Genomic DNA, 14,108 nt, shown 5'->3' on the forward strand with positions numbered 1-14,108 from the left:
AATTACGGACCATAGTTCCTTGGTATGGCTTCATAGTATGAAAAACCCTTCTCAGAGACTTTCTCGATGGATATGTAAACTGGCTGCCTATTCATATAAGATTGTCCATAGAAAGGCAAACGGAGTCGTGGTTGCAGATGCTCTTTCACGTGTCCACGATATTAATGTCCTAGATCTGTCTTCTTTAACCCCTGATGTGTGGTATCAGAATATGATTGATAGGGTTACTCAAGACCCACAAAAATATCCTGATTTTAAGGTAGAGAATAATGTTCTGTACAAACACACCTTTAGTCCGATAGAGTCCTTATCCAACATGTCGGAGTGGAAAATAGTTGTGCCTACGCCAAATAGGGAAAATATTCTGCATATGTTTCATGATGAAGTTACAGCTGGTCATTTTGGGTTTTATAAGACATATCACCGCATTGCTGAATTATATTATTGGCCTGGCATGCGGAAGTCTATTAAAAGGTACATTTCTAAATGCATGGTTTGTGCTACTTGCAAACCAAGTAACCTACCACAAGCTGGACTTATGGGTTCCTTCAGAAACATCAATTTTCCTTGGCAGATGATCTCAATGGATCTCATTGGACCGTATCCTCGGAGCTACAAGGGTAATACCTATTGCCTGGTAGTTGTGGATTATTTCACTAAATTTCCTTTAGTTTGTCCTCTTCGTCAGGCCACAACTCCAGCAATTTTGAAATATTTGGAGGAACAAGTCTTTTTGGTGTACGGTGTTCCCCAAATTGTGTCATGTGACAATGGTCCTCAGTTTGTATCAAAGGCCTTTAAAGATCTTTTAGCTAAATATAAGGTTCAGAAGACCTTTTATAATGCTGCCTACCATCCACAAGCAAACCATACTGAGAGAGTAAATCGCAGTATTGTCACAGCTCTAAGGTCCTATACATACCCAGACCACAGAGCTTGGGATCAATATATTCATTCCATAGCTCAAGCCATAAGGACTTCTGTCCATGAAGTTACCCAGTGCTCTCCAGCATATCTGAATTTTGGTAGGAATGTTGCTTTATCAGGTGATTATTTTGGTGTAATTTCAGACAATTCCGAAAATCTTCCTCAAATATCTGAGAACCTTCATCGCTTAGATGATCTCCAGACGTTACCTCATATTTTCGCAGACATTAGGAAGAAGTTAAAAACTTCTTACCTAAGGAACCAGCAGCACTATAATTTGAGGAAACGAGATCTGCGATTCTTTGTTGGTGATCGAGTATTAAAGCGCAATTTTGTCAAATCCAGTAAGGGTGATGCCATTTCTGCAAAGTTTTGCCAGAAGTATGTCCCATGTACTGTCTTAAGGGTAATATCTCCTTTGATTTATGAATTAAAGGACAATTTGACTAATAAGCGAATTGGTCAATTTCATGTAAAGGATTTACTGCCTGACAATACCATGGACGATGTTGATTCTTCAACTTCATCGGAAGAAGATTAACTTAGGGTTGTTTAAGCTAATATCTTCCTGTGTTTGCCTTTAGCTCGTTTTATTATGGTATAGTATTTTAGTCTAAATTTTTAATCACCAGAGAGTGCAGGACCATAGCATAATTTTTAACCTTCGGCATGGTTTGATGACTTCTCACTTATTAGTTACTTATTAGGTACCGAATTCTTGTGTAATACCGCTTGTATGAGTTTATCATTTTTTCTGTATTATGAATTGCATTTTAATTCATGGACAAATATTCTCAAGTACTAATCCAGCCAATAGTATTACCAAGTTGATAATCCCCACTTGTACTTTTAGTTTGTGTACTCAACCTCTTATAATAAAAGGGCTGTTGATTATTAGATATTTGGATATGTCGGCTCATACAAGTATTCTTGCTGAATAGAAATGGAACTATGTTACACTACCATATCTTAGATTATGTGTTATATTTTGGATATTTGATTACCTACTTATTATTATTTTTTTATATTATTTTTATATCATGTAAGTATTGGATTTGCCATATTGGAAAGATGGGGTTTTTAATTTGTTATTGGGTTACGCTATTGACATTTGTCACGGACATGTTAGATACTTTACAATAATTCAGATCCTTATTTTCTCCACAGTATAATTCTGGAATGAGTTTGGAATTTTGGTTTATAGATGAATTCTTGAGTCTTTCATATTTCTTCTTATGAACTAGTCTGTTAATGCTCAAAGTTGGTGAATACGTGGGTTCGAAATTCAGCAACTGATCACTGCTATCCGATTTCGTAATCCATGTCTTTCATGGTTGAGTATGCGGATGTTTATGCATGATAATATTTCCGGTCGGGAAACGGTGCGCAACATTTCCTAACCATTCTTGTGTAATTAGTCCAGATATTCCAGGCACGTTTTCACACGATAATAGGGAAGTTTAGTTTGCTTATTTTATGTCTCTTAGTTCATAGTATATTGATGCTTTGATTATCCATATACGTAGAGTCGTAATGTTAGTGATCAACCCGTCGGGACAAATTATTGATTTTCTTTTTAGTAGATTCCCTCTTCTATCCTCAGGCATTAGTTGTTGCTTAGATTCAGGAATATCTCCTGGATAATCCTATGTATGTTCAAATGAATATACAGTCTTATAAAAAAAATTGGGAGCTCGTTCCCGTCATATTTTGTATTTACCATAGAGTCATAGTACTTATAAGTTACCCTTCATTTTTATTATTTAGTTTAGATAGGCTCATATTACCGAATGAGGGAAGATGTAGAGCTAATTTAGTTATTTATTTAGTATTAGTGGGAATTGGTCCATAAATTTTCCTGATCGTTCTTCTTTGGATATGCTCTTATAAATCTGGTGTCCATTGATAGTCCGATTTTGGATTGAGTGTCCAATTCCACATTTATTTTGGTTAATGTGTTTGGATTCGTTTGGTATGTTTACTATTTGTATTATTCGGTATTGGTGAGAATTGTTCCATAAATCTTCCTGATTGTTCTTCTCTGGATATGCCATTACAAATCTGGTGTCCATTGTTATTCCAATTTTGGATTGAGTGTTCGATTATTCTTCACTAATTTTAGTTATTGATTTATTTGGTGACTTTAGTATATCTACTTGCGTTAGGGTATGAATTGGCTCACACCTTTGCCTGGTTGTTCGTCCTTGGATATACCCTTTATAAATCTGATGTCCAGGGATAGTACAACTTTGGATTTGCTGCCAATTCGACACTTATTTGTCCTTATAAATTAAATCTCATCTGTAGGTTGTTTGGCTTTTAAAAAAAAAAAAAAAAAAAACCAGTCACGTTTACTAGGACTTCGGGTCATCTTTTGCAATTCCTGTTAGTTGCTGCAGTGACCATCCTGCTTTCCCTTGATTATTAGTTGTGATTATTTGTAATCTTGCGAATCAACGGGGAATGATACACTAAGTACTACTACTTTAGTTTAATATGTGAAAAAAAAAAAAAATTTTTTAATTAAAATTTTTTTTTCTCGTGGTCAAAAGGGAATGTGACGTTCCGCCCCTTATAGAATCCATTATTGATGGGAAGATATTATTTCATTATTTTTAGAATTATTTTCTTTCAATGGTTATTAAAATATAACATAACACCATCACAGAATTTTAAATGCTTGTGACGTCACATTTTAAGTGTGGCAACATTGGTTTGCTTGCGTTTGACAGCGTATCGATGGGAGAGGGGAATTGAATTGCCCACGGAGATCGTCAGCCAGCTAACGAGAGGGGATTGGCTTTCTAGAAGTGTGTCGGAGTGGCAGGTCGGTAGCTTGATATTTTACCCACAATTTCAAGATCCAAATTATAATTAAAGATTGAATCCATCCAGCATTAGGGAATATAAAGTTATTAGTGAATACGAAGTTGAAGAATTTGAATGCAGATTTAAACCACCACTATGAAATCATAAAAAAAAAAGAAAACCTAAGACCACCAAGGTAGACCACTTCTAGAGAGACGGTCACTAGGAGACCAGCCTGGAAGATCTCCATATCTATCTTTTTCGCCTGTACCTTCAACTGGTTTTTTTTCCACCTGTTTTCTTGTACCTCCAGCAGGACAGTTGCAAGAGGGAGTTAGCACCCCCTTGTGCTCATTGCATCCCGGTCAATTTGGGGAATACACAGCAAGGAACGCACCGCAAGGAACATTGGAAGATTGTGAAAAGGGGTTTGTGTTGATGAACATTCGGTTTGCTCTAAGTAAAAATTTAGACTGTTTTTTGTGATTTTCAGGATACTTAGTTTATTCATATAGGTACTTTATAAATTTATTGCACATAACCTTTCCCTTTTCAAGATTTTTATAGTATTACAGAACAGTATAATAATTGATAGCGTTCCCCAAAGCTGCGTAACCTCCATGGTGAGAATCTCTGAGCTCAGATACTTTCCCATACAATAGTGTTGGTACTCTTATATTTTTTTTATTATTCTTTGGCTTGTTTCCCTTTTATATAACTATTTAAACTCCTTTAATTATTTTAGTATATTTTAAATTAAATTTTTCAAATTAACTTCAAATATCATTAAAAATTTCTATTATTCAAATTATTTAACTTTAACTATTAATTTTTATATTAAATTCGAATAAATCCCTAGTACCCATCCCCTCAGGAAGGTACTAGTTTTACTTGCCATTATTATTAAGAACCACGAGTCGGTAAAAGGATCTTTGGTATCCAGAACTCCGTTGGTTCACTTAGGGACTTGGTACCCGTCAACTCATTGAGTTGTACATACATATATTAAATATCTTGTTCATATTATCAGGTAGTATTGAATTAAGTGTACGTATGATATTCGTACCATTGTTATTGGGTGAGGGTAGTTACTGCTAACCAAGTGTAAGTTGTACTTTCTGTATTAGAGGTACCCTTATTCAGATTTTCTAACCTTATTAAGATTATTCTTAGATTATATTTGTAAGGTAATTCTGTAAATGACTTTCACTAGTATTTTTTTTTGTCATGTTAGAGTTACATACTAGTTACTTGTCTTAACTCGGAGATTGTGAACATCTAGTAGTTAAATTTAATAAATATATATTTATTGTGCATATTTTTTTTCTCATATTACTCCTCTATATTTGTACATTTAATATACTTTTATTACAAATTTAATATACTCTATAGCAGCGTAGAATACCTGGAAGAGGGTTAACCCAGTTATCCTTCTTCTGGCGCCCAAAAATTTATTCTATTTTCATTATATTATTATATTTACCTTATCTACTTTGTGAACAGTGTCTTAATATCTTCTTTTCTAGCCATCATTGTCATTTCCTTTAATTTATTGTCCAGCCAGAAATAGCCGTGCAAATTGGCCGAATCCTTCCTTGAGTGTCAAGTGGCCATTCTCTTGCATATTGAGCTAGCTATTCAAGTTACATCTATCTATTCATAATTTTCCATCTCCAGTCCTATATCAAGTCTATACTCTTTGTCTTTACATCTTCCCATACAAGTACTACTGCGAAGTAGTATTTTAGTTACTTCAGCTTCTTCCAACGTAGAAGCCACACATTTTTGTTCCTTTGGCTACATTAAGTAGATCTTCTTTTTCCTACTTCTGTTGGAGTTTATCACTCTCTGTGCATTCACTCCAACAGAAAATCTCCTTCTATCTGGTTACAGTGGCAGTGAATAAAATTAGGATAGCTATGATGGTATCCAATGTTTTGAAAGCACATGGTACGTAAAGAAGAAGAATGATTTGGTAACGTTAGAATAAAGGTAGAAATGAATACTGAATACTAAGTGGAACGAAGGATAGAGCTGTTAAAAGTTTATGGAAGGAGTGATAGTGGAGAAGATAAAAGGACTGTATGGCAGACGACTTGAGAGAGAAAAGTTTAGGTGAAGAAGACACTACGAACAGAATTGGGTAGCGAAGAAGAGTAAGGAACAGCGACCCCTAAAAAGGAAAAGTTAAGGAAGAAGAAGAATAATTCAATTATGACATAAAGTGTGATGCAAACAATAGGAGTAAATTCATTATTTCTAAAACCGTAGTCTTAGCAGGAAAATCCTGCATCCCGTTGATTTTTGTTTCTAAATGGGCGTTTTCTTAGATTATATTTTGACACTTCATTTATATCATCGTGACGACATCGTTAACATTTTTTTTAAATACACATCTGGGTATTGGAATTCTATTAACTAGGCAAATATTAAAGCATATTCTTCAGTGGATGAATCTCAGCTAAAATACCATGAGAGAGACAAGCAGCGAATTCTTCTTAAAATTTTAGTAAGTCCAAGTAATGAAGCTTAAAATAGGACAAAACCTCGCAATTTTTACATATTGGATCGATTTGCTTAAAAATTTGAAAGTAAGTAGTGGATAGTCTAAGGATCAAAATCTATATGATGCCGAAAGGCGCTTTTACCATGGGAGGGGGGGTTGCCACTACACATCGGGGGTGGAAATTTTTTATTATATTTTGACCGCAAAAGTTGGTAAAATTATTCATTGTAAGCAAAAAAACTTTCTATACATTTTTTTGATAAAATTAATATTTTTTTATTTATTCGCTATCGAAAATGTTAGTTGCATATCGAAAAAATCAATGTTTTTAATAAGTTTTATGCTAATAACTCCAAAAGTTTTCGGTTTATCAAAACAACTTTACTTAACAAAACTGTACGTATTGAAAAAATAAACAAAACCGTATTTTTTTATTTTCTTTAAGACCAATAGTAATCGAGCTATACTTTATTATATGTTAGCTCTTCTTCGTCAAATGCTAAATATTGTAGTTTCAAAGTCAAAAGACGGGAAAATTATGCATTTTTCGAGAATAACTTGTTGAAACTAATTTAAAGTATTTAAAAATATCTATCTTCAGAAATAGAAAAAGTTTCTAGCTTAAAAATTAAAAGACTTATAATGAACACAATGTCAGTCCCTATTTTTTCAGCGAAAAAGTGATCGGAAGCAACCTCCTAATCACCACCCTAATTAAAATTAGTTATTAACCTAGTTTGTTCCTCTTTATTTATGTATTATTAATAGGTTCTAGAAGTTTGACAGACTTAGAGTGATTAGTTTTTAAAAAAATAGAGTTAAAATCGAATAACGAATTTTTGTAGTTTGGAAAAAAAATGGCTTTATCTTCAGAATATAAAGATTATCATCAGAGATACGAAAAATGTTTAAGTATGAGATTGTAGCTTATTTAATTTCCAAGAACCCAGTTTGCAAAAAATTTTTCTACAGCAAAAATTGAGTGAGCTATTGACAATTAAAACTTGTAATAGCATGCAAAAACCACCTTTACCAAAACATTCAAAGTCACCTCTTTTTGCGACTGAAAATTTTAAAAAGATTTATTATTAAGAGGCTTATAGATCCTTTGAAAATCTACAAAATTCCTTTTACCAAACTTTCTAAGATAAAAAATAAGAAAGTTGCGGTTAAAAAATCAATATATTTTTTTGAAAAAAAAACCGGAGAAATCCAATTGGAAGCATAACAATGTAAGTTAGCGATGTTTTTAGTCATTGGCCATATTCATTCTTCTTTATTTATGTATTATTAATAGATTCTAGAAGCTTGACTGGCTTAGAATGGTTAGTTTTAAAAAACAGGAGTTAAAAGCGAATAACGAATTTTTGTAGTTTTGTAAAAAATGCCATTGTCTTGAGAATAGAAAGATTGGCGTCAGAGATACGAAAACGTCTTTAATATGAAACTGTAGGTTATTTAATTTCCAAGAACTTGTTTTAAAAAAAAATTTTCTACGGCAAAAATTGAGTGAATCGTAAATGAGTATATTATCAAAAAACATTGATTTTTTCGATATAAAACTAACACTTTCGATAGCGAATAAATCGAAAAATATTAATTTTATCAAAAAAATGTATAGAACATTTTTTGCTTAGAATGGATAGTTTTATCAACTTTTGCGATCAAAATATAATAACAAATTTCCACCCCCGAGATAGGGTGTCAACCACCCCCATGGTAAAAGCGCCTTTCGGCATGATATAGATTTTGTTCTTTGGACTATCCACTACTTATTCTCAAAGTTTCAATCAAATCGACTCATTCTGTAAAAATTGCGAGGTGAAAAGCTTTGGTTCCTGGACTAAGTCTATAATTTTAGTTATTATTATTTTAGTTTGTATCCATTTTTTAGTTCTTTAATAGATTTTGGTCTATTTTTTACAATTTTACTTTCTAAGTATCCCAAAAAAATTAAGGGGAGCTGAATTGACTAGGGATTTTCAAATGCTACTTGCAGTAAACTACTATGTGGAGTATCTTGAATGGCTGGTAGAATATACGGTTTCTTGTTATCAGATATTTTTTCTCTACTTAATTATCAGGAACATTTGTATAGGAAATGTTCAAGAAGAGCTCTCTGCATGTATTTCTCTATATATTTTACCTTTTAACTCTTCACTCTGCAGCAGATCATCAAAAAAACAGTACTAAAAGATGAAACGGTATATTTGGAATTCCTAGATATGAAAAAGCTATTGACATGGTGAGCAGAGTGGGAATATGGCAAAGCTTGACAAATAAGGGAGTATATATGGAACTGATAACCACAATCCAGAGTTTGTATTGCAACAGGCAATCTTATTTGCAGTAAATTTACGAATAACGACGGAGTCAGACAAGGAGAGTCCACTACTGTTTATTTGTGTAATTATTGACGATGCAATGGAAAAGTGTTGGCCAAAAACAAAAAAAAATATACCATAGGATACACAAACCTAAAACCAAATAAAAATCGAATCCTGTGTATTTGCAGACGACATTGTTATTGTGACAAGGAGTGAAAAAGCTCTGGAAGAAAATATAGAAATCTGGGAGACAGGATAAAAAAATTACAACCTAATAATAAATGTGGAAAAAACAAAAGTGATGGCAATATCCAACAAAGAAGTTAATGTAAATATTGAAATTTTAAGCGACAAAATAGAGCAGGTAGAGACATTTAAATACCATGGAATAATTTTAAATAAGAAGGGGACACAGGATGATGAAATCGGAAATAGAATAAAAGTAGCCATTAGAACGTATCATTCCTTATATAAAAACTTCTTAAATAAAAAATAAATAGCAAGGGAAACCAAAATGGTAATATTTTAGTGGCTACCACTACATATAGGCAGATAATTTGGTATTAAACGACAAATAAGAAAAGATATTGCAAGCTGCGGAAATGAGTTATTTAAGAAATGTCGTGGAGATAGCAGAACTGATAAAAGACGTAGCGAAGATATTAGAAGATAAATAAAAGTAAAAACATTAAAGGAAAAAATGAATGAAAAGAAATTAAAATGGACGGAACACATATTTGGAATGAATGACAACAGACAAGTTAAAATAACATAAGAAGCGAGGCCGAGAGGGAAAACAGGAGAGATCGACCAAGGAAAACCTGGAATGCAATGCTGATGAAAATATTAAAGAATAGAGAAAAATCGTGACAGAAAGCCAAAAAATTAGCTAGAGACAGAAAAAAGTGGCGTAAGTTTAGTAAAGAAGACACCTTCAGATATAAGAGAAACACCGATTATATATGTATGTATATTATCTTTTGTTCGTCAATTTAAATAATATAAATATGCTTTACACACACATCATTCAATCTTCTCATAGTTAACGGTTTCGTTGTCAGGTAATTTCCATGTTCCTTTGTTTCATTTTATGGGGAAATCTTATATCCCCATAAGTTGATTAGTCTCAGCTAATTATCGGTTAACCCTTCATGTACGCTTTCGCGTAATATAGTTGGCCGTAAAAATTACTCTTTACCAATTTGTGCTTTAAGGCCCCAGTAATTATTTTTTTAGTCATTACGTGGATATCGATCATATTTATTATTTGTCTAAGGCGTATTCTTAGATGTATTTTTTTTATTTAGCGTATGGCTTAAGTACATCACAGAATATATTTAGATTTATGCATCAATGTGCAATTTATGCAACAATGTGACTGATCGTCTATCTTGCAGCGCCGTAGTCACAAGGCGAGAGAAGTTTACCCCATCTGTAGAGGGAGTCGGCGCATCTTCCACAGTTTGTTCGAATTAAGGGCTGCCCAAATCTTACGGGGACGTGCAAATTTGCTAGGTTTTCCTATGATGTCCGGTAGACTATGGTAATGCGGCTCTTTCTTACTTTAACAATCTTCTCTCCATCGGGTATTTATGTGAAAGTTGGATTGCTGCAGCGCTTAAGCAGATTGTAGAGGGGGTAACCTGGATCGGATACGGTTTCCAAGAATATCGGGGATGTCGTTGTGGACTAAAAGCTGGCGACTGTCCATTATTTTGTTATATTCTTTAACCAATGCATGTTCGCGGCGTAGGTTGGGTGGTGCTATATTACTAAGGGTAGGTAGCCACATTGTTGGGTGTCGACCAGGTGGGTGTGCCTGCTATTTAGCCACACTGGTGCACAGTATTCTGCCACCGGATATATCAGGCCAAGATCAGAGAATTTTAAAGTTGATGCTGTGGACCCCCATGTAGTACCGCAGAGTTTCTGTATTATATTGTTGCGTGTTTTCAATTTTGCTGCTGTTTTCGTCAGGTGTTCTCTGAATGTGAGCGTTCTGTTTAGAGTAACCCCAAGGTATTTCGGGTATTTATTGTCTTTCAACAGTTTTTAATTAAAATACACTCGCAATTCTCTGTTTGCCAGCTTGTTGTTGAGATGTAAAAAAGGCACTATACATTTTACAACTTTTATAAGTAAATTGTTTTAAAATAAAATGTTAAATGAAGAAATCATATCCAAGAAATCATAATCTTTATAAGTAACTCTTTTATGTGTTTAGAAACGGGCCTAGAAAATTACAGATTTTCATATATTTATGAGATTTAGGTATAGAAATAACCAAAAAAGTTCTAGAAATCTTTTAAAGAGTAATCAGAAACAACTCGTCTTTTATGTACCAACTCGTTAAAAAATCTTAGATCTATTTTATTAGTATCATTTGATTACCTCTTTCTGGGACGGGATCACGAACACTGCCTAACTTGAGCACAGCCTCTACATGGTAAATTTCTTCGATATCTGCAACGCATCGCAGAATCAACCGACCATCGTTAAAATGTTCCTCGTATAATCTGATCTCTAAAGACAGATCGCTCCAAGCTGATTCTTGGTACTGATGGGGACTGAGTGGTTCCGTATGGGCAACCTGCAACAAACAATTTTTTTAATCATATATTTTTAACAAAAACCCAAAATAGCTAATTATGGACTTCAAACCAATAAGCCCACGAATATGGTATCTAACAGTTAAGTGGTTTTTTAACATCAGTATCATAAAAGTACATACCCCAACCTAAGATAGAGAAGAGCTTAATTAAGAGAGAATTTAGCTTAAAGTTGGCATTTCCCAATCTGTCAAATACCTCGCCTAAGTTTTTAAGATGCTCATCAAAGGTTTTGGACATAATTTTTATATCTTCAAGATATACTAAACATGTTTCCTAGGTAAGTCCTCTTAAAACCATTTCCCTCAGACGTTCAAACGTAGCTGGAGCATTACAAAGTCCAAATGGTAGAACCTGAAACCTGTCGGAACCAAGATCAGTTGAAAACGCTGTTTTTTCTTGATCATCAGGATGTACTTCTACTTGCCATTAGCCGCTTTTTAAGTCTGGAATCGAAAACCATTTAGCACCTGATAAAGTGTTTAGTGTATCATCTATTCGTGGCAATGGATAACTGTCTTTTTGTGTAACTTGGTTTAATCTTCTTTAGTCTACACAAAAGCGAGTAAATCCGTTTTTCTTAGTTACCAAGACCACTGGTGTACACCAGGGGCCCGAAGCTTCTTCGATGATATCGGCATTTATCATATCTTGTCTTATGTTTACGACTTCTTTTTGTCTGGCAAATGGTAATCTTCGTGGGGCTTGACGAATTGGTCTTGCATCTCCATTATAAATTCTATGTTGAACTAGATTAGTACGCCCTGTAGATTTCCTCGGATTTAAAAATGTCATAATTTTCATTAACAAATTCATTAGTTTTTTTCTAATTCTTCAGATGTTAATTGATCAACATTTGTGATTAGTTGTTTCACGAGTCAACTGGGTAACTTGAAGCTATCATCTTTTTCAAATATTTTTCGAACTTGATTATTTTTTCTATTGGCGTACAGATCAGGCTTGCCATGTCTAGGAATTTTCCCCGAATCTAGGGATTTTTGGAGCTTCAGTGAAGAAAGGGATTTTTCTCGATTTATCTTTGAAATCTAGGGATTTTTAAAGTGTGACATAATTAGTATATTTATTGCTAGCGCCACCTACTATGCAGTGATTAAACATGTAGGATTCAAATTTAACAATACAGTTTTCTTCAACTTTGTTGACGTTTAATGGTGTGTTACAAATTGACAGGTGAAAATTTCTTCTTTTTTTGTTGACATTGACAGCTAACAAATGACAATTTATTCTTTTTTTGTTGAAATTGACAGCTGACAAAGACAATTTCTTCTTTTTTGTTGACATTAACAGCTGACAATGCCAATTTCTTCTTTTTTCTGTCCTATCATACACGGAATAGTAAAAAATTACATGTTCTGTACTTGTGAATTGAGTTAGGGATTTCTAGGGGAAATTAAAGCTCCCGTCTAGGGATATCCAGAAATTTCATATGGCAACCCTGGTACAGAGTGCTATTGGTTGTTCTTTTTTCAATTTAAAAGGCTTTTTGGACAAATTAGCAACTCTTACTGGAATCATCTCTGGAAATGTATACATCTGGAAAAAGCCTTAGAACAGTAGTATTTTGAAGTTGACAGTCGTCACTTTGTTCAAGTTGTAAAAGTTCAAAGTATAGTTATATTGTTGGTGTTTCAATAAATTCGTTTTTAAAACAAAGTAACATTGGTGACAATCTTATTGGTGGGATAATCTTTCGGAACTGTCGTAACAATATTAAATGACTTTCATCGAGGTGATGCGTTATTTTAGGTTAAAACTGTTTTTATAATGTTTTGGACATTGTAGAAGTTTAAGCTATTATTAAGCTATTTGATTTAAAATGTTGCTAAAAAGTAAATACGGCTTTTTATTGATCTCTTCTTGTTTTAGTTTGTTGAACATACATATGATTCAATAAAATTGTGTTTTGACTAGGAAAGATTTGGGATAGTTCTGGTTTCTTCCATTCTATATGGATTTTGGGATGCTGAATCCGAATATGAAAAGAGCGAAAAATTTCAGCTTTTTTCCGTTTTTTTGCTCAAATCTCGAAAACTATTAACTTTTAGTAAATGGTCTGTCAACAAAAATTAAAGTACTTAAAATTATCTACAAATATCACTAGTTACTTTTTTTAGACGAACCGTTCGGTCTAAAGTACAAGTTGAAAATTGACAATTTTTAACGGACTCGGCAAAACCCACTTTTTACATTCGCTGTCATTTGATAAATTTCTCCTAGTTTTCTGTACAAATAATAAATGTTAGTTAATAGGTATGGTATGTCTCTTGTGACAGCTTCCATGAGTCCATTCCGTCCTAAGAGGCCGGGAATGTCTCTGCTTTTCCCTTAGAACCACAGAAGATCAGGCACAGTTTAAGTTGGTGTGAACATTTCTTTCGGATCTGTTATCTTGATTTCTGATAATCCTTGAGCCCAAGTAGCAATTTTTCGACGCATTGGTTGTCAGTACAAACAAATGCACTGTATATAACGTTGCCACAGTGGACTTTCAGTTGTTTCGGCCAACGACCCCTAAACCGACTGACATTACGATGTTACAACGTTAAGTAATATCTTTAGTTATATGGGCAACTAAATTATTACTATTGCGTGACAACTACATATCACAGTTAAGTTTTTTCAACAATCGCAACTACTTAAAAACGTTATAATGCTAAACTAATTTACGCCCATGGGTTTTCTGGCCGACTAGGTAGTTGTCTCTCACGACCCCAGGGCCTTTACGTATAGTTCTATAGATGTGTGACACGTTTACGGCAACTTCAGGAGCAAAAAAAGAATTTACTTTATAACCTTACTTTTTTCTTATTATTTTATATTTTATTTTGCTGGAAATTTTCGATTTATTTAATTATTTCTGTTTATTTGTTTTTATTAGCTGGTTTCTCCATTGTCCATTGTTTTATCAGT

The 14,108-nt window shown here is 33.6% G+C and overlaps 1 protein-coding gene across 1 annotated transcript in view; it reads right to left on the reverse strand.

Annotated features, from left to right (window-relative positions):
* The window catches only part of LOC126890525 (uncharacterized), a 236,605-nt gene that overhangs the window by 10,767 nt on the left and 211,730 nt on the right, over positions 1–14,108 (reverse strand). The window contains exon 5 of the mRNA XM_050659530.1: positions 10,960–11,158. Within this exon, the coding sequence (XP_050515487.1) occupies positions 10,960–11,158 (199 nt within the window). The remainder of the gene's footprint in view (positions 1–10,959; positions 11,159–14,108) is intronic.

This window comes from Diabrotica virgifera, chromosome 8, assembly GCF_917563875.1.
Source record: "Diabrotica virgifera virgifera chromosome 8, PGI_DIABVI_V3a".
Lineage (NCBI taxonomy): Eukaryota > Metazoa > Arthropoda > Insecta > Coleoptera > Chrysomelidae > Diabrotica > Diabrotica virgifera.